This window comes from Oryctolagus cuniculus, chromosome 19, assembly GCF_964237555.1.
Source record: "Oryctolagus cuniculus chromosome 19, mOryCun1.1, whole genome shotgun sequence".
Taxonomy (NCBI): domain Eukaryota; kingdom Metazoa; phylum Chordata; class Mammalia; order Lagomorpha; family Leporidae; genus Oryctolagus; species Oryctolagus cuniculus.
Genome location: NC_091450.1, coordinates 37,392,302 through 37,415,263, shown reverse-complemented (window position 1 = coordinate 37,415,263; position 22,962 = coordinate 37,392,302). Strand labels below are relative to the sequence as shown.

The 22,962-nt window shown below is 67.0% G+C and overlaps 2 protein-coding genes across 14 annotated transcripts in view; one reads left to right on the top strand and one right to left on the bottom strand.

The window, feature by feature from the left end:
* Window positions 1–400: 400 nt before the first annotated feature.
* On the bottom strand, window positions 401–11,138 carry BRAT1 (BRCA1 associated ATM activator 1). 5 transcript variants are annotated; one of them, XM_070064821.1, is made up of 14 exons: window positions 10,831–11,138; window positions 10,390–10,533; window positions 6,817–6,971; window positions 5,251–5,395; window positions 4,605–4,977; window positions 4,344–4,463; window positions 3,737–3,828; window positions 3,532–3,650; window positions 3,257–3,443; window positions 3,076–3,149; window positions 2,605–2,707; window positions 2,418–2,516; window positions 2,166–2,341; window positions 401–1,974 (listed from the first exon to the last, which is right to left on the bottom strand). In XM_070064821.1, exons 1-14 carry the CDS (start codon window positions 11,027–11,029, stop codon window positions 1,282–1,284), a joined length of 2,679 nt encoding a protein of 892 aa, XP_069920922.1. In that variant the 5' UTR covers window positions 11,030–11,138; the 3' UTR covers window positions 401–1,281. The 5 variants fall into 5 exon arrangements, with proteins under 5 accessions (XP_069920922.1, XP_069920921.1, XP_069920924.1 ...); XM_070064820.1 differs by having other exon boundaries at window positions 5,251–5,398; window positions 10,831–11,137; XM_070064823.1 differs by having other exon boundaries at window positions 5,251–5,398; window positions 10,390–10,557; window positions 10,831–10,848.
* Window positions 11,139–11,650: 512 nt separating this feature from the next.
* The window catches only part of IQCE (IQ motif containing E), a 48,523-nt gene continuing 37,211 nt past the window's right edge, over window positions 11,651–22,962 (top strand). For 4 of the 9 annotated variants that reach the window (XR_011384704.1, XM_070064825.1, XM_070064831.1 and 1 more), the window contains exons 1-3: window positions 12,041–12,173; window positions 20,772–20,819; window positions 22,123–22,168. Coding sequence is in view for 7 of the 9 variants with exons in the window: in XM_070064825.1 (XP_069920926.1) it covers window positions 12,093–12,173; window positions 20,772–20,819; window positions 22,123–22,168 (175 nt within the window). In the remaining 2 variants the exon portion in view is untranslated. Of the gene's footprint in view, window positions 11,839–11,869; window positions 12,174–20,771; window positions 20,820–22,122; window positions 22,169–22,962 lie in introns of those variants that run through there. The other 5 variants (XM_070064826.1, XM_070064828.1, XM_070064829.1 and 2 more) reach the window with 5 other exon arrangements.

Sequence of the window (22,962 nt, the reverse complement as noted above, 5' to 3'; positions counted from 1 at the left end):
AACAGCCATCGCCAGCAATGACGCCAAGCGCTCCCGCCTCTCTCCTCTGGGTTTCCAGCTCCAAGCCCTCGTTCGAAGCCAGGGGAGACCGCTAGAGAGGAAAGCCGTGAGCACGGGCACGTGGAGAGATCACGCCCGAGAAGGCGGGGCTCACCCGGGGGCGCATGGGGGCTGCACTGCCTGCCAGCCCGTCCCTGGGCCGCTGTGAGCCGCACTCGGGTAGAGAGAGCCGCTGGGTAGCCGCCACCCGGCACAGCGGCTCACTCCGCACGCCAGGCACAGAGGTGAAGCTCACGTCCTATCCCACGGCCAGAAGCCGGGAGCCCGTCCCCCAGACTGCTTCTGTCCGACACAGGACCACAGCCAAGCAGGAATGTAAACAAAAGCCTTCCAAACGGGAAAGGAGAAATAAACTCTATTTGCAGATGACATGATCATAGACACAGAAAACCCAACACCTCCAGCAACTCGCTAAGACACCAGGTTCAGCGAAGCTGCCGGATGTGAAACCAACGCCCAGGCGTCAGCTCTGTCTCCCTATGCTAACTACAAACTATCCCCAGAAAGGTGAACCATGAAGACAATGTCTTTACAACAGCATTAAAAATAAAGCACTTAGGAATAATCCAACTGGAGGTAGGGGCTGTGCACTGCAAACTGTAGGATACTCATGCAGGGGCCGGCACCGCGGTGTAGTGGGCCTAAGCCTCAGCCTGCAGCATCAGCGACCCATATGGGCGCCGGTTCGAGTCCCGGCTGCTCCTTTTCTGATCCCGCTCCCTGCTAATGGCCTGGGAAAGCAGCAGAAGATGGTCCAGGTGCTTGGGCCCCTGCGCCCATGTGGGAGACATGGATGGAGCTCCTGGCTCCTGGCTTCAGCCTTAGGCCCTGTCCATCCCAGCCGTTGCAGTGATTTGGGAAGGGAACCAGGGGATGGAAGACCTCTCTCTCCCTCTCTGCCTTCCAAATCAATAAGTCTTAAAAAAGAGAACACTCAAAGTGACCCACAGGTTTAACGCAGCCCCTGCTGAAACTCCGATGGGACGTTCACAAACACGGGAGAGAATCCTAAGACGTGGCAGAGCCACGGGAGATTTCGATGCGCCAAATCAAGTCTGAAGCCGGAGCACCCAAGGGCCCGCCGTGGATGCCACGGCACCGGCGTAAACACACAGCGAGCAGGGGGCAGCAGCCAGAGCCCTCAGGCACGTGGTCGGTGACATCAGAAGGCGGCGGTCTCAGGCCTGCCCCTGCAAGGCCCAGCTCGGCAGCGGGCGGTGGTCAGTAGCAGTCGGCCTGGTTCTCCCGCACGCCCGCGGCGGCCAGCATGTCCTGCAGGAGGGACTGGGGACTGCGCTCTACGCGGTCGCTGCTCTCAGCCAGCCTGCCCCGAAAGCCCTCCAGGTCCATGGCATCCAGGACGGCCAGCATGGCCGCGGGCGCCAGCTCCCCCAGCGGCTGGCCCTGCTCGCCAGTCCGCCAGCCCCGCAGGGCAGCCTCCACGGCTGCTGGGTCGGGGCTGCCCCCGGCCTCCTGCAGGCCCCCGCGGCGGGCAAGCTCGGCCCTCAGGGACAGCAGCAGGTCACAGGCCTTCTGGGCCACGGGCCGGTCACAGTCAAGCAAGGCACAGAGCGCGAAGTCCAGGAGCCGCACCCGGCCCAGCGCGTGCAGGGCCGCGGGGAGCGCGCTGGGGGACGAGGCCACGGGCAGGCCCACGGCATAGGGACAGCCGGCGCCGGGCTGCCCCAGCGTCTGCACCAGGAACACCCGTGCCAGCTCCAGACCCTGAGCCCGGACCTCCCAGTCCAGGTCCCGGCTCACCACCTGGAGCACTGTGGCCACGAACTGCTCCGTGTCCTGAGCCACGTCGGCATGGCCAGCCCTCAGCCACTCGGTGAGGACCTGCGTGACGGCCCGCCGCGGGAAGCCCTCCGAGTCCGTGGTCAGGATGTGCAGGAGCTCGCCCAGCAGGCCCTGGTGACAGACGGCACGTGAGGCCGGGCTCCGGTGCCGCGCGCCTGGCCGCACCTCCCAACAACTCGCCCTGGGGCACGAGTCAGGTGGCGTAACTGTGCCCACCAGCTGGGGGCGCGAGAGGAACAGCCACCACGGGCCAACCCACCCCTCCCTGCTGGGCTGCAGGGCGAGGACCCAGCATGTCCCACCTGCTGGGCCCCTGGGTGCTGCGGGCTGGTGGAGGCAGGCTGCAGGCCCCAGCCGGACAGCTGTCCCACGGCGGTCACCGCGCTGGCTCGGACGTAGCTCTCGGGGTCTTGGAGGAGCTGCCGGGCGAGCCGGGGCACCTCCGAGGCCAGGAGCGCACGTCTGAAGTCAGCCTGCTCTGGGGTCGGATGGGCCCGGTCAGGTGCAGGAGGGGCAGCCTCCGGCCCAGCCCCGGGCAGCCCGCCCCCACTCACCTGCCCAGCACCTGCTCAGCTGGGTCAGGAACTCCAGGGCCGAGTCCCGCACCTCCCAGCAGGGGCTGCATAGACGCTTCTGCAGCACAGGGAGCAGCTCTGGGCCGGAAGCGGCAGTCAGGGGGGCTCCGCCCTCCCTCCCGCCCCAGCTGGACTCGGCCACCCCCGGAACCAGGGACTCACTGACCTTGGAGGAACAGCAGGGTGTGGGGGCTGAGAGCGCAGCAGCTGGGGGGCTGGGGCGGGCCCGGGAGCCACCTGAGCGTGGCCTGGAAGGCCTTCTTCAGGACCTGGGGCAGGGGCGGGGCCGAGGGGAGGCTGTGGGAGGGCGGAGCCACACTCCTGCCCGAGTGGGAGGGGGACGGAACACTGGGCCCCACCTCTCGGAGCAGAGCCAACTGGAATCTCAAACCTGACCTCCAAGTCTGCGATAAACAACGGGGCTGCTCCCACAGGGCAGGCGGGGCCGCGCCCCTCCCACTCCGGCCTCACCAGCCCCGGCCCTGGGCCCGAATCCCTAGCAGCCACCAGCCTGGACGGTCCCACAAAGCAGTGACTCCATGGCCCCCTGGGGAAGCCCCCTTCCCACAGGCCGGCGGGCGGCGGGCAGTGGTCACCGCCCCGCCCCTCCCCACGCACTCCCCCCCACCCCCCGTACCGTGGGGCTGGAGTCGGGGCTCTCCAGGCACTCCAGGAGGGCAGCAAACACCTGCGTCACGGACTCCTGGGGGCCTGGACAGACGGGACCATGGGGCAGGTGTGAACCCATGCCTGGGGACACGGCAAGACCCGGCTCCCAGAGGACCCCGGGCAGAGCGGAGCAGGGGCTAGGGACTCACCCGCCCCCTGCGACAGCGTCCCCAGGAAGTCGAGGGCAGCGCGCTGGACACGCACGCAGCCTGCCAGGGTCCGGCAGAGGCGGCCTCCCAGGCTGGAGGCCGGGGCAGCACCGCCTCCGCAGAGCCGCAGCATGGTCACCGCCGCTCCCAGCAGGGCCTCCTGGGGCCAGGGCGAGGGGCGCTGCGGCTGCGGGAGGGAAGAGGGGGCGTCACGGAGGCTGCAGGCCCCGTCGGCGTCTGCGCAGTGGGCAGCATGGGGCTTGGGCCACACCTACCAGCGGCTGCAGCTCCTCCAGGAGGGCCAGGGTCTGGCACAGGAGCCCCACACAGGCCGACTTGGAGGACAGCAGCGAGTCCACCGGCACGGAGCTGCCTGGGGCTCCGTCCAGCAGGCCTGGAGGCCAAGGCAAACGTCCCCTTGGGGTGGGCACCTGCTCCCCAGGGTCAGGGCCCAGGGAGGATGCCCTCCGCCCTGCATACCTGCGGCTTCCGGGGCCTGCGCGCTGGCTTTCAGGACACAGGCCAGGGGCTGGAGGAGGACCCCGAAGGCCTGGGTCCTCAGGGTCTGTGGGCTGGGGACAGAGGATGTGGGGTGAGCACCTTCCTCCAAGCCACGGGCGGTGGCCACAGCCCTAGGAGCCCCAGCATGTCTTGGGGAGCTGGGGCCTGGACACCCCAAGAAGCGGTTTCTCTGCCAGCCATGGGGCTGCACAGGACATGGACGCGGCACGGGGAACAGCAGCCTGCGCAGGCCTGCAGGGCGTCCTGGGGGCCTCACGCTCGGGACACGGACCCACCCCTGGAGCCTGGGCCCGGGGCTGGGGGAGCACGGGCACTGGTCCTTCCCCCCGCACCCTGCAGCTCATGGCCCCGGGTACAAGCCCAGTGCTGGGGAGCAGCGCCCCCTTCAGCTCTGGCCGGGCACAGCTGCTGTGTCAACAATCCTGCCCCCGACAAGGTGCGCATGCCGCCGCCCGCACGGGGCCCGAGCGGCCTCTGCGCCCCTGGACACCAGCCGCGGCCCCTCAGCCTGGCCTCCTCCCCGCCCACAGGGGCCGCACCCCCAGCCCCCGCCTGCCCCGCCTACCAGTGCTGCAGTTTCAGGAGCCCCAGGGCCAGAGGCCCGGCTTGCAGGGGGCCCAGGCGGCTCAGTGTCCGAGCCGCCATGTCCCACGGGCCGCTGTCCGCCGAACTGAACACCGGGGAACTGCAGGGGACCAGAGGGGAGGAATGAGTGCCCGGCCCCCATGGCCCCCCACTCCCCCATGCCGGCTGCCGGTGAGACACACCCGGGTGCACCAGCCGCCCACCCCAGCCCCCACGGACGGCCGAGCCCCGGGGACCTGACCGGGCCACGCTGAGCAGGAGATCCACGAGCGAGTGGGCAGCCGGCACGGGCTCTCTCTCCAGCAGACGGGCCACGAGGGGGCTCAGCTGCGCCCACAGGGCCTTGGTCCAGTGGCCGTGACAGCGCCCCAGCGTGGAGGTCAGGACGTTCAGGGCCTGAGTGACCTGTGGGGCGGCCGTGGAACACAGGGACTCCTCCACGTGGCCCACGATCCTCCGGGCGCACGTGGGCCAGGCCCCATCCTGGGGGGCAGGGGGGCTCCCGGCTGCGCCCTGCATGGACAAGGCCAGCACGTGTGCCAGGAGCTGACTGGCGGCCGAGGCCACAAACAGGCTGGGGTCTCGCTGCAGGGAGAAGACGGTGTCCAGCACACCTGGGGAGGGGACAGGGCGGGGGCGAGGGTCAGCAGGGGTGGGGGCGAGGCCAGCTTCCGTCCCAGGACAGCAGAGCCCCCACCACCAAACCACCCCGTGCTCGGAGCCTGATTCCTCCCAGAGTGCCAGGTGCTCCCGATCGCCGCCTGTGACCCGCGGAGTCACCCAGCTCCTGTGACACAGCCACGAGGCCACACGCGTTCCCCCGCAGGGACCTGTGCCGTCACCGCCACCGCTCGCAGGCACAGGTGCATGGGGGCCGTGGCACTCACCATGGTCGGCCAGGAAGTGCAGGGCGCTAGGGTGCTGCGCCAGGGAGCGCAGGCCCTGGACCCAGCCGCTGCGCACGCTGGGGACGGTCCAGGCGGCTTGGCCGAGGGGCCCGGCATCCCCGAAGAGCCCGGAGAGCAACTCCCCCTGCTGGGAAGCAGAGAAGGGGTCTGCCTCAGGGAGGTCTCCGGGGACACAGGCCGCGGCACAGCGTGGGGTCTCCTGGTGGGGGGCTCTCTGGGGATTCATTCCCAGCAGGAAACCCTGCAGCTGGGCTTGTGGGTGGTAGGGGGCTTATGGGGAAAAAGACCTGGACTTCAGAGAACGGCGTCGCTCCCGTCCCCTCCTCCCCAGGTCTGCCCCGACCCCGACCCGCACGGGGAGACCGCCGAGCTGCCGTGGGCAGGGCTGCTGGGCAGAGACAACCGTCTAAACGCTACCAGACGTGTGGGCTGATCCACGCTGTGGCAGAAGTGCCCTAGAACGTTCTGGAAAGCCTCTCAGCTAGACTCCTAGAGCCTGCCGCTGCCAAGTGGGGGGCCGTGTCCCCGCTACTGCCCTCCCTCCAGGGGCCTGCACCCCAGCACCCCACGGCCTGGGCCTGGTGCTGGCGGGAGGGCGGCTTTGTGTGGCTGCGGAGGCTCGGGCCCGCGTCACCCAGCCCACCCGCTGTGCCCACGCGGGGGCCTCCAGCAGTTCTCCCAGCTGCAGGACACAGGCTCCGGGGCATCTCAGCTGAGCGCAGGAACAAAGGGGGCCTGGGGACTCCGGCGAGGGCACAGAGCGGCCCGGCACGGAGAGACACCCTGGTTCTTACTCCACGAGGCCTCCCTCCGAGCCGCAACACCACCCTGTGCATCTCTCAAAGGCAGGCGGCGGAGACCCGGCATGGACCACAGCACAGCGCTCCAACGGCCTGCGAGTCGGCAGGAGGACAACGCGGCCACGCGGGGGCAGGGGCAGGGCCGGGGAGGGGGCTCACCTGGAGGTAGTGGGGCAGGGCAGGGTTGGGGGGCTCACCTGGAGGTACTGGGGTGGGGCAGGGTTGGGGGGCTCACCTGGAGGTACTGGGGTGGGGCAGGGTTGGGGGCTCACCTGGAGGTACTGGGGCGGGGCAGGGTTGGGGGGCTCACCTGGAGGTACTGGGGTGGGGCAGGGTTGGGGGGCTCACCTGGAGGTACTGGGGCGGGGCAGGGTTGGGGGGCTCACCTGGAGGTACTGAGGTGGGGCAGGGTTGGGGGGCTCACCTGGAGGTACTGGGGTGGGGCAGGGTTGGGGGGCTCACCTGGAGGTACTGAGGTGGGGCAGGGTTGGGGGGCTCACCTGGAGGTCCTGGGGTGGGGCAGGGTTGGGGGGCTCACCTGGAGGTAGTGGGGCAGGGTTGGGGGGCTCACCTGGAGGTAGTGGGGCAGGGTTGGGGGCTCACCTGGAGGTACTGGGGCAGGGTTGGGGGGCTCACCTGGAGGTACTGGGGCAGGGTTGGGGGGCTCACCTGGAGGTACTGGGGCGGGGCGGGGTTGGGGGGCTCACCTGGAGGTACTGGGGCAGGGCGGGGTTGGGGGGCTCACCTGGAGGTACTGGAAGCCGCTCTCCTGAGCACCAAATATCCCCGCGAGGCGTAGGGCGAAGGAGAGGAGCCCGGCAGGGGCGTCCTGGGTGCCCAACACGTGGGACAGCAGCTCCACCAGGCAGGGGTTGTCCTGCAGCAGCCGCAGGCTAGACCCTGCAGGGACAGGCAGACCCGGAGACCAGAGGCCGTCAGTGGGGCACCGCACCGCAGTCAGCGTGGGCACCGCACCGTGCCTCCGAGGCTCTTCAAATTTATTTTTAATTTTTTTTTTATATTTTTGTTTTAAAAGATGTATTTATTTATTTGAAAGGCAGAGTTAGAGAGAGACAGGGGCAAAGATAGAGAGAGGTGTCTTCCATCTGCTGGTTCACTCCCCAACTGACCACAATAGTCAGAGCTACACCAATCAAAAGCCAGGAGCCAGGAGCCTCCTCTGGGTCTCCCATGCAGGTGCAGGGGCCCAAGGACAAGGGCCACCTTCCACTGCTTTCCCAGGCCACAGCAGAGAGCTGGATCGGAAGCGGAGCAGCCGGGACTCGAACCGGCGCCCATGTGGGATGCCGGCACCGCAGGCAGCAGCTTTACCCGCTAAGCCCCAGCCGCAGCCCCGATTCCGAGTCCTGATCCCGCAGCTTGCAGGGCAGATGTGTGGCCTGGCGCTCAGACGCCTGCGTGCACCAGACGCCCAGCCTCCTGCTAACGCACACCCTGCAGGCAGTGGTGACGGCTCAAGTCACGGCCCCACCGCCCACACGACACCTGGCCCAGCCCCGGCTGTGGAGGGCGTCTGGGGGCACGTCAGCCGATGGCAGCTCCCTCCGCCTCTCAGGTAACTTGCACTCCTTCCTGAAGATCTAGTTCACGTCTTAAGTGCCATACAGCATCCTTACTCAGGACACAGACTTCCTCAGCTTCAAGGCAGCCCCACCACTGAAGGGCAGGGGAGAGCCAGAAAGGCCCCGGAGGCAGCCCAGCGCAGGAGAGAGGCGAGTAAGCGCTGACCTCAGAGGACCTCCGGAAACAAAGCAGGGGCCGGTGCTGTGGCCTCCTGGGCAAGGCTGCCGCCTGCCGTGCCGGCGTCCCACATGGGCCCGGCTCGAGTCCCGGCTGCTCCACGTCCGATCCAGCTCTCTGCTGCGGCCTGGGAAAGCAGCGGAAGATGGCCCAAGTGCTTGGGCCCCTGCACCTGCGTGGGAGACCCGGAAGAAGCTCCTGGCTTTGGCCTGGCACAGCTACACCTATTGCAGCCATCTGGGGAGTGAACCAGTGGATGAAAAATCTGTCTCTCCCTGTCTCTAACTCTGCATCCTGTATCGGGCTCCAGCCCTGGCTCCACTCTCGACGCCAGCTCCCTGCTAACGGGCACCCTGGGAGGCTCAAGGGGTTGGAGCCCTGCCTCCCCCACGGGAGAGCTGGCAGGCAGCCCTGCCTCTCTGCTCACAGGCCTCTGGGGAGTGAACCGGCAGAGGGGAGTGTCCACCTCTCAAACACTGTAAACGCAGCTTTAAAACTGTAGCCAAGAATCAGGCCTCCGCTGGACAGTCAGACTCCAGGACCCAGTGCGAGGCAGTGAGATGGGCCAACTCCGCCGTGAGTCTCCACTCAACATAAAACACGGGAAAGCCCGTGGTACGCGCCGAGCGTCCGGCGGGCGGAGCGTCTCGGAGGTGGGGCCCGCATTCTAAAACTAAGGGGTCCTCTCAAAGCAGTAGCCTGACATTGTGGGAAGCCAATCCCAACGGCAAGCGTGGTGGACCTGGAGCTTCGCCCAGGGCACTCCAGGGCGCGGGGAGGGGCGGGGCTTCTGCGGCAGGCACCGGGTGCCGAGGGGCGGACACCAGCGGGTGCCTGCCTCCACAGCGTCCAGCCCCAGCCCCTCCGCCTCTCATCCAGCTTCCCGCCGAAGTGCACCTGGGAGGCGGCAGTGCCGGCTCGGGTACTCGGCCCTGCCGCCCTCGGGGGAGCCACGGACGGCGTCCTGGCCCAGACCTGGTTACGGTGGACACCTGAGGAGTGAACCAGCGGGGGGAAGATGTCTTTCAAATAAAATGAGAATAATTTTTAAAAATGCTCTGCAAATCTATTTATTTTTACAGAGTTAGAGAGAGACCCCGAGATAGAAAGGGAGACCTCCCATCCGCTGGTTCACTCCCAGACGGCTGTGATGGCCAGCACTGGGCCAGGAGCTTCCTCCGGGTCTCCCACGCGGGTGCAGGGGCCCGAGCACTTGGGGGCACCTTCTGCTGCTCTCCCAGGCCACCAGCAGGCAGCTGGGCTGGAAGTGGAGCAGCCGGGACGCGACCCGGCGCCCACGTGGGATGCCGGCAGGGCAGCTGGAGGCTGCACCCGCTGTCCACAGTGCCGGCCTGAATGAGAAAAATCTCACAAAGAGATGGACCACGTTAAATACGCGTGTTCTAAGAAAACGAGTCTAGGTACTCAACTGGAAAGCAGGGTGAGCAGGGGCAGAGGGCCCAGAGGAGGTGGGAGACACGGAGCAGACAGGCCGAGCACTCGCACCCCTCCCGCGACGGCCGTTCCCTCGGCAGAGCTGCTCAACACCTGCGCGCTCCACCGGACAGTGCTCAAGGCGAGGACGGGCTCTTGCTTAAGGAGCCACGGCCTCAGGACGGGAGGCAGCCGCCCTGCCCCACCCCGCCCCTGGTGAGCTCCCTGCAGCACCGGCCACCGCCACCATCACCATCACCAGGCAAACAAATCTGACTCTGTTTTTTCGGTTTGCTCTTGGCGCAAATATGGATAATAATCAAACCTGACTTTTAAAATAATTTTTATTACTTTTCATTTGAAAATCAGAGAGACAGAGATCTTCCATGCACTGGTTCACTCGGCAAATGCCTGCGACGGTCAGGGCTGGGCCAGGCCAAAGCCAGGAACTCACCCGGGCCTCTCGCGCGGCTGGGGGCGGCAGGGTCCCAAGGACTCGAGCCGACACCTGCTGCCTCCCAGGAGGCACCTGGACCAGAAGCGGCGCCGACGGGTCTCAACCCAGGCACCCCGAAAGGGCACGTGGCACCCCAGGAGAGGATGGGCGCCTTAGGCCGGGCACCGCTCCCAGGTCTGATGTCTTGGATCTACGATGCAGTGACAGAACGAGGCCTGGGCGGGCCGCCTGTGGGCCAGCATGCCCACCGCCCAGCGTCCACCGCCCACGGCAGCATCGCACGACGGAGGGCTGGGCCGAGTCTCAGCGGCCCCGCGTCCTAGCCAGCTCCCTGCTGACCGCCTGGGAGGCAGCGGACGATGGCCCAGGGACTCAGGTCCCTGCCGCCCCCGGGGAGCCCCAGATGGAGCTCCTGGCTTCAGCCTGGCCCGGCCCTGGCTGAGTGAGGCACCGTCGGAGGAGTGAACCGGAGGATGGAAGACATCCCTCTCTCCCCCTGTCACTCAAATAAATGAAAAGCGTGGCCACGCTCTCCGCACGGCCGGAGTGGAGGCTGCGGTCAGGGCGGAGCTCCCAGCCCACCCCTCCCGGGGGCCCTGCCCTGCCTCCTCCAGGAAGCCCGCGCCCTCTGGGCTCCCGACGAGACCAGCGGCGCGGAGCCCTCACCCGTCTCGGTCACCGTCTGAAACCAGTCCAGCAGCTTCTCCAGACAGGTGTCGTCGGCCACCGGCTGCCCGGGGTCCGCCAGGACCGCACAGAGGCCGGGCAGGAGCAGGGCGCACTCGGGGTCCATGGCGAGGCTGGGGGCTCCTGCAAAGGCGAGGTGTGGCCGCACTGCCCCGCCAGGCCCGGCGCGGTCATCTCAGGCTGCAGCCCGGCCTGGGAGGGAGGCGACCCCAGGGATCCAGGGCCTGATGCTGGGGCTGGGTCCCCCCGGGAGTGGGCGCGGGTCCGTCGGCCCCCGGGGCGGCGACGCCTGGCGTCAGCCAGCCTGGAGGTTTAAGGCTTTCGGGGAGTCCGGAGGCGGCGCGGGCCGCGCTCCCCTGCCCGCCCCCCGACCCCTGACCCCAGCCCGGCCGGGACCCCCGCGCGAAGCGCACGCCTCACCCGCGCGCGTCCCGTCGGTCCGCCGAAAGCCCCGCCCCGCCGCCGGATCCACCCTCTCCGGAGGCCCCGCCCCGGGCTTTACCACCTGGCTGGCCCGGAGGGGAGAAGAGGCCGAAACTGACGGGCGTGGGGACCCGCGACTCCACGGAGACCCACTGGGGAACTTATAATGGCAAAAAGAATTGTGGGTTGGCTTCATCTCGAGCTTAGAGGGGCTGGATACAGGTCTGCGTCAAGGCGGTCTCTCCGAAATGTCACCCCCACCGGGGCGCTCCGTGGTACGTGCCGAGCGTCCGGCGGGCAGAGCGCCTCGGAGGCGGGGCTCCCTGCGGAAGGTGCGGGGACTACAGGCGGAAGGGGCGGGTTCAAGTTGTGGGCGGGGCCGCGCTGTTGGAATTCCAGCCACCCGATTGGCTGCCCTGCGTGGGCAGGGGGCTTGTGTTGGGGCAGACCCCGCGCCTACGGGACGGGATTACAAGCAGGACTTTATTTTTATTTTTCCTAACAGGGACAACGGTGTTACGAAAGAGCTGTGCACATATTTTTTTAACTGCACAAAATATAAGCTTTGGGCCCCATTTCCCGCGGATTTTTTGGCGCACTGCCGAGTTTCCGCCGACCCAGCCCCGAGGCGGGCGAAGAGGGGCCGCGCCGTCCAGGCGCGCCCTCTCCGCGCAGGCGCACGGCCGCTCCGGCAGGCGCGCAGGTCTCATCCGGGGCCCCGCGGGTCGGCGGCGCGTTGCCATGGCAGCGGGATCGCGGGCCGACGCCGAGCGCCAACCCCGCGCAGGCGCACAGACCCCCCCCCGCACTCTGCGCAGGCGCACGGCCGCCCCGGCAACCGCGCAGGTCCCATCCGGGGCCCCGCGGGTCGGCGGCGCGTTGCCATGGCAGCGCGGTCGCGGGCCGCGCGGCCTGCTCTGTGAGCCGGCGGCCGCGGAGCCCTGAGGAGAGCCGGCCAGCGCCGCCGCCATGTCCCTGGACACCATGGACCCGGTCTCGGAGACGGTAAGGGTGGAGCGAGGCCGGCCGGGGCGGCGGCCGCCGGTGAGCGGGGCCGCTATTGTTACCGCACAAGAGGGCGCCTCGGGCCCTCGGACCCCGGCCGCCGCCGGGCCCGCGTCCGCAGCCGCCTCTGAGGACGCGGCTCGCTGAGGACGCCGCCTCCAGGAAGCCTTCCGGGACGCTGCGCCCGCGCCGGCCGAGCGGGCTCGCTGTGTAAGTGCCTCGGGCGGCTGCGCTGGACTCGCCCGGAGCCGAGGATGGACCGCGATGCGAGGGAGGACGCCCCGGGCCCGGGGACCCCGGCCTTGCCCAGCCTGCTCGGAGGCTTCCCGGAGGAGGTGACGCCCGGGCGAGAGGGGTCTGGGGCCCGCGGGGCGGCGCCGGCCTGGTGGGGCCCGGGGACGGGGCCGCAGGGGCGCGGTGTGGCTCCTGCTCGCCCGGGTGCCGCCCTCGCCGTTAGAGGGTCGCTGGTGTAGACGCTCGTGGTGCGGTCGACACGCGGGTCCCTGGGCGTGCTCGCCCCCATCTCCTGCCGTGGGCCGGGGTCGTGGGCGCGAGCACCGGCGCCCCCGGCCCGCACTGGCTGAGCAGGCCCTGCCCTGCGCGCCCTGGCCCCCGCCGGGGCTCGAACCGGCGCCCGTGCGGATGCCGGCCCTGCAGGCCGGGGCTCCTCCCCCAGGCTAGACTTTATCTTTTGAAGATGTATTTGTTTACTCCCCACGTGGCCGCGGTGACCGGGGCTGGGCCCCAGCCGGCTCCGTGGGGGCGCGGGTCAGCCCCTGCCCACGGCGATGGCCTGCTGCAGCTGCGGACCCCTCTCCTGTCTCCCCGGAGTCTCAGCTGTCCCCAGACGCGTAGTGTCCGGGGCCAGGGGGGTGGCGTGAGCTGGGCGGACCCCTGACGCTCCCGCTGCCCAGCTGACTGAGTCCTCCCCTCCCTCCTGCCCCCGGCAGCCCGGGACCCCAGGAGGCTGTGCTGGGCTCACTTGGGCCCCGGCCCCCCGGCAGCCCGGGACCCCAGGAGGCTGTGCTGGGCTCACTGGGGCCCCCGCCCCCGGCCCCCAGGCAGCCCGGGACCCCAGGAGGCTGTGCTGGGCTCACTGGGGCCCCGCCCCCGGCCCCCAGGCAGCCCGGGACCCCAGGAGGCTGTGCTGGGCTCACTCGGGCCCCCGCCCCCGGCCCCCAGGCAGCCCGGGACCCCAGGAGGCTGTGCTGGGCTCACTCGGGCCCCCGCCCCCGGCCCCCAGGCAGCCCGGGACCCCAGGAGGCTGTGCTGGGCTCACTCGGGCCCCCGCCCCCGGCAGCCCGGGACCCCAGGAGGCTGTGCTGGGCTCACTCGGGCCCCCGCCCCCGGCCCCCGGCAGCCCGGGACCAGGAGGCTGTGCTGGGCTCACTCGGGCCCCGGCTCCCGGCCCCCTGGCAGCCTGGGACCCCAGGAGGCTGTGCTGGGCTCACTCGGGCCGGCCCCCGGTAGCCCGGGACCCCAGGAGGCTGTGCTGGGCTCACTCGGGCCCCGGCTCCCGGGCCCCGGCAGCCTGGGACCCCAGGAGGCTGTGCTGGGCTCACTCGGGCCCCGGCCCCCGGCAGCCCGGGACCAGGAGGCTGTGCTGGGCTCACACTCGGGCCCATGGCCGCCCGCCCCCGGCCCCCAGGCAGCGCCCTCGCGAGCCTCCCTGGAGTTGGCCTTTCCCAGGTCCAGAGATGCCAGGCTGACGACAGCCGTGTGAGGTGGGGGCCCCACACTGCCCGCCCCGTGGGCCCGGTGCTCCCCACCGAGCGCTCGCTGGGATCACACACGTGGGACTCACACGACACTGTGCCTTGTTCTGTTAATCAGCGCACGTGTGTGTGTGTGCGTGTGCCCATGTGTGTACACACAGATGCGGGTACCAGCGTTGTGGCCCAGGGATAGCCCATAGTGTGCCCATGCGTGCATATGTGTTTGTCCATGTGTGCACAGATGCGGGATGAGTGTTGTGGACCAGTGGGTTAAGCCACTACCTGCAACACTGACATCCCATAGTGTGTGTGCGTGTGTGTGTGTGTGTGCCCGTGTGTGTACACACAGATGCGGGATGAGCGTTGTGGACCAGTGGGTTAAGCCACTACCTGCAACACTGACATCCCATAGTGTGCGTGCGTGTGTGTGTGTGTGCCCGTGTGTGTACACACAGATGCGGGATGAGCGTTGTGGCCCAGGGACAGCCCACTGTGTGCATGTGTGTGTGTGCGTGTGTGCCCGTGTACGTGTGTGCAGACGCGGGGACCAGCGTTGTGGCCCAGGGACAGCCCATTGTGTGCACGTGTGTGTGTGTGTGTTTGTCCATGTGTGTGCAGATGCGGGGACCAGCGTTGTGGCCCAGGGACAGCCCATTGTGTGCATATGTGTGTGTGTGTGCCTGTGTGCGTGTGCGCAGACGCGGGGACCAGCGTTGTGGCCCAGGGACAGCCCATTGTGTGCATATGTGTGTGTGTGCCCGTGTGCGTGTGCGCAGACGCGGGGACCAGCGTTGTGGCCCAGGGACAGCCCATTGTGTGCATATGTGTGTGTGTGCCCGTGTGCGTGTGCGCAGATGCGGGGACCAGCGTTGTGGCCCAGGGACAGCCCATTGTGTGCACGTGTGTGTGTGTGTGTGCCCGTGTGCGTGTGCGCAGACGCGGGGACCAGCGTTGTGGCCCAGGGACAGCCCATTGTGTGCATGTGTGTGTGTGTGTGTGTGTGCCCGTGCGCGCAGACGCGGGGACCAGCGTTGTGGCCCAGGGACAGCCCATTGTGTGCATATGTGTGTGTGTGCCCGTGTGCGTGTGCGCAGATGCGGGGACCAGCGTTGTGGCCCAGGGACAGCCCATTGTGTGCACGTGTGTGTGTGTGTGTGCCCGTGTGCGTGTGCGCAGACACGGGGACCAGCGTTGTGGCCCAGGGACAGCCCATTGTATGCGTGTGTGTGTGTGTGTGTCCGTGTACGTGTGCGCAGACGCGGGGACCAGCTTTGTGGCCCAGGGACAGCCCATTGTGTGCATGTGTGTGTGTGCGTGTGTGCCCGTGGGCGTGCGCAGATGCGTGGACTAGCGTTATGGCCCAGGGACAGACCATTGTGTGCATGTGTATGTGCATGTGTGTGCTTGTGTGCGTGTGTGCAGATGCGGGGACCAGCGTTGTGGCCCAGGGACAGCCCATTATGTGTGTGTGTGTGTGTGTGTATGTGTGCGTGTGCCCGTGTGCATGCGCGCCCACGCGGGGACCAGCGTTGTGGCCCAGGGACAGCCCATTGTGTGCATATGTGTGTGTGTGTGCCTGTGTGCGTGTGTGCAGACGCGGGGACCAGCGTTGTGGCCCAGGGACAGCCCATTGTGTGCATGTGTGTGTGTGCCCGTGTGCATGCGTACAGACGGGACCAGCGTTGTGACCCAGGGACAGCCCATTGTGTGTGTGTGTGTGTGTGCGTGCCCGTGGGCGTGTGCGCAGACGCGGGGACGAGCGGTGTGGCCCAGGGACAGCCCATTGTGTGTGTGTGTGTGCGTGCGTGCCCGTGGGCGTGTGCGCAGACGCGGGGACGAGCGGTGTGGCCGTGGCAGTGCAGAGGAGCAGTCACCAGGGAGCCCCGGCTGCTCACTCCTTCCGGCTCCCCGCCAAGGCGCCCGGCCCCTGCCGTCCACGCCGGACACCGATGCAGTTCCAGGCCCTGGACACTGCGGGCACTCAGGGCGTGAGCCAGGGATGGACGATCTCTCCCGGGCTCTCTGGACTCTGCCTTTCCGATAAATAAATGAACATTAAGGAGAGAAACCTGGTGGGGGAATCTGTGTCCTTGGACAGCCGGGGACGCCATAGCTCAGAGGGCGGGACCAGCCTCTCAGCGCGGGGCGGCCAAGGGGCTGCCCCGGGTCCCAGGAGCCCCTGGCACTCACTCCACGGGGATGCCGCGTTTTCTCGGGCGGAGCCTGAGGGCTGCAGGCTGTGTCAGCCTGTGCTGGGCTGGAGGACAGCGAGGCTCAGAGGGGCGGGGCCGGCGGGACGGATGCCGGCGGTGGTGCGCCGCCCACCTCGCCCACCTGTGTTCCTCACAGACACCTCGCGCAGGGTGACCTGGTCTCTCTAGCTGCCGCGTGCGGTTAGAACCCAACAGTGCCCCCTGGTGATGACATCAGGATCTCCAGGGACCAGTTAGACGGAGCAGTGTGTGTGTGTGTGTGGAACGCCCGCAGCCTGGGCCGTGTGTATGTATGTGTGTGTGTGTGTGGAACGCCCGCGGCCTGGGCTGTGTGTATGTATGTGTGTGTGTGTGGAACGCCCCGTGGCCTGGGCCGTGTGTGTGTGTGTGTGTGGAACGCCCCGCGGCCTGGGCCGTGTGTGTGTGTGGAACGCCCCACGGCCTGGGCCGTGTATGTGTGTGTGTGTGTGTGTGGAATGCCCGCGGCCTGGGCCGTGTGTGTGTGTGTGTGTGTGTGTGGAACGCCCACGGCCTGGCCCGTGTGTGTGCGTGTGTGTGTGTGTGGAACGCCCGCGGCCTGGGCCGTGTGTGTCTGTGTGGGGAACGCCCGCGGCCTGGGCCGTGTGTGTGTGTGTGTGTGTGTGGAATGCCCGCGGCCTGTGCCGTGTGTGTGTGTGTGTGTGTGTGTGTGTGGAACGCCCGCGGCCTGGGCCGTGTGTATGTATATGTGTGTGTGGAATGCCCGCGGCCTGGGCCGTGTGTGTGTGTGTGTGTGTGTGTGTGGAACGCCCCACGGCCTGGGCCGTGTGTGTGTGTGTGTGTGTGGAATGCCCGCAGCCTGAACCGTGTGTGTGTGTGTGTGTGGAACGTCCCACGGCCTGGGCCGTGTGTGTGTGTGTGTGTGTGGAACGCCCGCGGCCTGGGCCATGTGTGTGTGTGTGGAACGCTCGTGGCCTGGGCCGTGTATGTGTGTGTGTGTGTGTGTGTGTGTGGAATGCCCGCAGCCTGGGCCGTGTGTGTGTGTGTGTGTGGAACGCTCGTGGCCTGGGCCGTGTATGTGTGTGTGTGTGTGTGTGTGGAACGCCCGCAGCCTGGGCCGCGTGTGTGTGTGTGTGTGGAACGCCCGCTGCCTGTGCCGTGTGTGTGTGTGTGTGGAATGCCCCGCCGCCTGGGCTGTGTGTGTGTGTGTGTGTGGAACGCCCGCGGCCTGGGCCGTGTGTGTGTGTGTGTGTGGAACGCCCGCGGCCTGGGCCGTGTGTATGTATATGTGTGTGTGTGGAATGCCCACGGCCTGGGCCGTGTGTGTGTGTGTGTGTGTGTGTGGAACGCCCCACGGCCTGGGCCGTGTGTGTGTGTGTGTGGAACGTCCCACGGCCTGGGCCGTGTGTGTGTGTGTGTGTGTGTGTGGAATGCCCACAGCCTGGGCCGTGTGTGTGTGTGTGTGTGTGTGGAACGCCCGCGGCTTGGGCCGTGTGTGTGTGTGTGTGGAACGTCCCACGGCCTGGGCCGTGTGTGTGTGTGTGTGTGGAACGCCTGCGGCCTGGGCCGTGTGTGTGTGTGTGTGGAACGCCCATGGCCTGGGCCGTGTGTATGTATATGTGTGTGTGTGGAATGCCCGCGGCCTGGGCCGTGTGTGTGTTCGTGTGTGTGTGTGGAACGCCCGCGGCCTGGGCCGTGTGTGTGTGTGTGTGTGTGTGTGGAACGCCCGCAGCCTGGGCCGCGTGTGTGTGTGTGTGTGGAACGCCCGCTGCCTGTGCCGTGTGTGTGTGTGTGTGTGTGTGGAACGCCCCGCCGCCTGGGCCGTGTGTGTGTGTGTGTGTGTGGAACGCCCGCGGCCTGGGCCGTGTGTGTGTGTGTGTGTGTGTGGAACGCCCGCGGCTTGGGCCGTGTGTGTGTGTGTGTGGAACGTCCCGCAGCCTGGGCCGTGTGTGTGTGTGTGTGTGTGTGTGTGGAATGCCCGCGGCCTGGGCCGTGTGTGTGTGTGTGTGTGTGGAACGTCCCGCAGCCTGGGCCGTGTGTGTGTGTGTGGAATGCCCCACGGCCTGGGCCGTGTGTGTGTGTGTGTGTGGAACGTCCCACGGCCCGGGCCGTGTGTGTGTGTGTGTGTGTGTGTGGAACGTCCCACGGCCTGGGCCGTGTATGTGTGTGTGTGTGTGTGTGGAACGCCCGTGGCCTGGCCCGTGTGTGTTTGTGTGTGTGGAACGCCCGCGGCCTGGCCCGTGTGTGTGTGTGTGTGTGTGGAACGCCCACGGCCTGGGCCGTGTGTGTGTGTGGAACGCTTGTGGCCTGGGCCGTGTGTGTGTGTGTGTGTGTGTGTGGAACGCCCCGCAGCCTGGGCCGTGTGTGTGTGTGTGTGTGTGTGGAACGCCCGCTGCCTGGGCCGTGTGTGTGTGTGTGTGTGTGTGTGGAACGCCTGCAGCCTGGCCCGTGTGTGTGTGTGTGTGTGTGTGTGGAACACCCACGGCCTGGGCCATGTGTGTGTGTGTGGAACGCCCGCAGCCTGGGCCGTGTATGTGTGTGTGTGTGTGTGTGTGTGTGGAACGCCCGCAGCCTGGGCCGTGTGTGTGTGTGTGTGTGGAACGCCCGCTGCCTGGGCCGTGTGTGTGTGTGTGTGTGTGTGGAACGTCCCACGGCCTGGGCTGTGTATGTGTGTGTGTGTGTGTGGAACGCCCGCTGCCTGTTCCGTGTGTGTGTGTGTGTGTGTGTGTGTGGAACGCCCGCAGCCTGGACCGTGTGTGTGTGTGTGTGTGTGTGTTTGTGTGTGTGGAACGCCCACAGCCTGGGCCGTCGGAGGTGCGCAGGCCGGGGCCCTGTGGTCACAGCTGTGCCTGGCCCCCGTGCAGCGTGCCCTGCTTTAGTGTGTGACTTTTATGAAATTGGAGGCAGAGACAGACCTTCCATCCGCTGACTCACGCCCAAAGCCGGGAGCCTGGAACTCCATGCGCACGTTCCACGCGGAAGTCAGGGCCGCAAGCGCTTGAGCCGTCACCTGCCGCCTCCCACCTGCTGCGGCCTGGGAAAGCCGTAGAGGATGCCCAAGGCCGTGGGCCCCTGCACCTGCGTGGGAGACCGGGAAGAAGCTCCTGGCTCCTAGCTTCCGTTGCGGCCATCTGGGGAGTGACCCAGCGGATGGAGGACCTCTCTCTGTTTCTGCCTTTCCAAATAAATAATCTTAAAAAAAAAAAAAAAAAAAAAAGTGGATCTGGGACTCAGACCCGGGCACTCTGAGGTGGGAAGGTGTCCAAATGGTGTCTTAACCCCTGCCCCAAGGGCCCCCCAAGCCATGGGTTTGTTCTTTTTTTTTTTTTTTTTTTTTTTAAAAAGATTTATTTATCGCCGGCGCCGCTGCTCACTAGGCTAATCCTCCGCCTGGCAGCGCCGGCACACCGGGTTCTAGTCCCGGTTGGGGCGCCGGATTCTGTCCCGGTTGCCCCTCTTCCAGGCCAGCTCTCTGCTGTGGCCAGGGAGTGCAGTGGAGGATGACCCAGGTGCTTGGGCCCTGCACCCCATGGGAGACCAGGACAAGCTCCTGGCTCCTGCCATCGATCAGCACGGTGCGCAGGCCGCAGTGGCCATTGGAGGGTGAACCAATGGCAAAGGAAGACCTTTCTCTCTGTCTCTCTCTCTCACTGTCCACTCTGCCTGTCAAAAAAAAAAAAAAAGATTTATTTATTTACTTGAAAGAGTTAGAGAGAGAAGGCGAGGCAGAGGCAGAGAGAAGCAGAGAGAGGGAGGGAGAGAGGTCTTCCATCTCCTGGCTGACTCCTCAATCGGCCACAATGGCCAGAGCGGCGCCGATCCGAAGCCAGGAGCCAGGAGCTTCTTCCGGGTCTCCCACGTGGGTGCAGGGGCCCAAGGACTTGGGCCATCCTCCACTGCACTCCCGGGCCACAGCAGAGAGCTGGATGGGAAGTGGAGCAGCCGGGGCTCGAACTGGCGCCCATATGGGATGCCGCACTGCAGGCGGCGGCTTTGCCTGCTGCGCTGGCCCCAGTTTTTTTCTGTTTAAAAAATCTTTATTGGGGTCAGCATTGTGGTGCAGTGGGTAAGGCCACCCCAATGCCGGCCTCCCGTATGGGCGCCAGTTTGAGTCCCAGCTGCGCAGCCAGCGCCCGCCCCAGCTCCCTGCTGACGGCCTGGGAGCACAGCGGAGGACGGCCGAGTCCTTGCGCCCCGCGCTTACGTGGGAGACGTGGGAGAAGCTCCTGGCTTCCTCTGGCCCCACCCTGGCCACGGAGGCCATCTGGGGAGAACCTTCCTCTGTCTCACCCTCTCTGTCAATAAGTAAGGAAAATAAGTCTTTAAAAGTATGGATTTATTTGAAGGCAGAGTGACGGGTGGGGGCAGGTTTCCCACCCACTCCAGGCGCCTGGAGCCTGGCTGGTGGGGGCCTGCGCGTCTGGGCCACGCTGCCCTGTCTGCTCGGGCAGCAGCGGAAAGTGGGTCAGCAGGGCAGCCGGGACGCGGTGGCGGGGTCCCAAGCTGAGCTTTCCTGCTCAGACTGCAGACAGCTAGCGGGACTGCTGCCGCGTGTGGCGCTCACCTGCTGGGAACGGCACGTGTGCTCCGCAGATGCCGGGTCCCGGGAGGCGCTGTCGGGCAGCTCCGTGGCGCTCTCAGGGATCTGGAACATTGGCTTGCTTGCCTTCGGGGCGGTGACGCTGAGTGCGTGGACACAGACACCCCGTGAGAGGCCCGTTCCCCCAGGCGCCGTGTCCTGCCGTCGGTCACCGGGGTCAGGCGGCGGCGGCCTCCCCAACACGGGTGTCCTCTCGTCTCCCACGCGCTGCCTTGTTCTCTAGAGGAGGCTCTGCGGGGGGGGGGGGGGGAGGAGAGGGGAGAGAGAGGGAGGGGGGAGAGGGAGAGAGTCAGTCCTCAGAGGATGCAGCGTGGCACGCGCACAGCCCCCCGCCGCGCGCCCGGAGCAGCTCAGATGCTCCCGGCCGTCCGGTCGCGTTGGGCCACGGGCACGGGGCCGGCAGTGACGCGTGGCCTCTGCTTGCAGGGAGACGACACTCAGTCTGCAGCCACCTTTGACTCTGACTCGGAGACGGTGAGTGTGCCGGTGCCCAGCCGGGGCCGCCTCCTCCACAGTTCTAACTTCATCCGACACCAAGGCTGAGCGGCACTGACTGTGGCAGACCAGGTGGCTCCTGTGCCACGTGCGGGGTCACAGCCGGAGCCTGTCACCCACGCCCTCCTCCAGCCCTGAGCCGGGTGGGGACGCCGAGAGGCTGGGGGAGGCAGCGGGAAGGACGGGGGGACACGTGGCCCTGGCAGCCAGGTCCCTGCAGTGTGTGTGGGGGGGGACACGTGACCCTGGGAGCCAGGTCCCTGCAGTGCGGGGAGGGGGGCACGTGACCCTGGGAGCCAGGTCCCTGCAGTGGGGGGGGGGACACGTGACCCTGGGAGCCAGGTCCCTGCAGTAGGGGGGACATGTGACCCTGGGAGCCAGGTCCCTGCAGTGGGGGGGGGACACGTGACCCTGGGAGCCAGGTCCCTGCAGGGGAGGGGGGGGACACGTGACCCTGGGAGCCAGGTCCCTGCAGTAGGGGGGGAACACGTGACCCTGGGAGCCAGGTCCCTGCAGGGGAGGGGGGGGACACGTGACCCTGGGAGCCAGGTCCCTGCAGTAGGGGGGACACTTGGCCCTGGGAGCCGGGTCCCTGCAGTGCGGGGCCCAGCCTGGAGGGGCAGGGAGCAGAGGTGGCCAGGCTCAGCGGCCACACCAGTGTTTCTGACACCAGCAAATCGGGCAGCCATGGGTCCCCGTCTCCATCGAGGGCCCTGTGTCTGCAGGGTTCGGGATTCTCCCTGGACGTGGCCCAGGCTACTCCCTGGAGGAGTGGCTGTCCAAAGCAAGCCCAGATAAGGTGCCTTGTGCTAGGAGCATGGGGTCATTGTTGGGCTAGAGGACAGCGAGGGAGACCGGCCCCGACACCATCCCCCTCGGCGTCTGGAAGCCAGGAGCGAGTGCGTCCTGTCGCCAGGCCACAGAGCCAGGAAGTAGTGGAACCCAGTGCGTGCCAGCGGTGCCTGACGCAGGAGTCGGCCCTTGGGCAGCGCCCTCCGTGGGTTTGCAGTTGACTTAGAAGGCTGTCGTCCTGCCACATCGCCCGTGGGGACAGACACACCAGGGCTGGGTGCTGGCCGTGAGCACCGCATGTGTGGGGGGTGAGCCTCTTCCCTCTGCGTGCTCAGAGCCCTGAGCCCTGGGTTTTCCATGACATTGTGTCTGTCCTGAGGGTGCTTGCAGCCCTGAGCGGCCTGTCTCCTGGCGTCCCTCCTGGGCCTTGGGCCCATGCTGCCAGTGTCCCTCGGTGCCGCGGCCTCACCGCGTTTCTCCTTTGTTTCAGAAAGCTAAAAGGAAAAGTGTTCACAGACCTCCACCCACCTCGCCCAGTAAGTATGGCCAGCTCTCCTCCCTCCCCTCGCTCACTTCCGCAGCTTGACCCGGAGCTGGGTTTTAGACACCGCCCTTCCCAGCGTCCTGGGAAACCACACAGGACCCGTCCTCTGTCCTCGGGGTGTTGGGCCTTGGGCACACCTGCTGTGTCCCAGAGCACAGGGGCTCCCAGCAGCCGGTGCTTCCTACTTCCACCAGGTGCGCACGCTGGCACAGGAGAGGGGTGGTTGTCTGGGTCACAGCACAGCAGGATAGGCGCCCGGTGCGCACGCTGCCACAGGAGAGGGGTGGTTGTCCGGGTCACAGCAGGACAGGCGCCACTTCGGGTGTGCACGCTGCCACAGGAGAGGGGTGGTTGTCCGTGTCACAGCAGGACAGGCGCCACTTCGGGTGCGTGCACCCTGCATCAGTGCCTCAGCTCAAGTCTTGCCTCTGCTTCCAGCCCGGCTCCTGCCAGTGTGCGTCCTGGGAGGCAGCAGACGGTTGCTCAAGAACTTGGGGCCCTGCCCCTCAGGGGAGATTCAGGTGCAGTTCCTGGCTCCTGGCTTTGACCTGGCCCAGCCCTAGTTGTTGTGGGCATTTGGGGAGTGAACCAGTGGATAGAAAGCCTCTCTCTTTCAAATAATTGTTTAAAAAATCAACTTTTTAAAAAGAATGTTTAATGCGGCGCCACGGCTCACTAGGCTAATCCTCCGCCTGCGGCGCCTGCATCCCGGGTTCTAGTCCCGGTCGGGGCGCCGGATTCTGTCCCGGTTGCCCCTCTTCCAGGCCAGCTCTCTGCTGTGGCCAG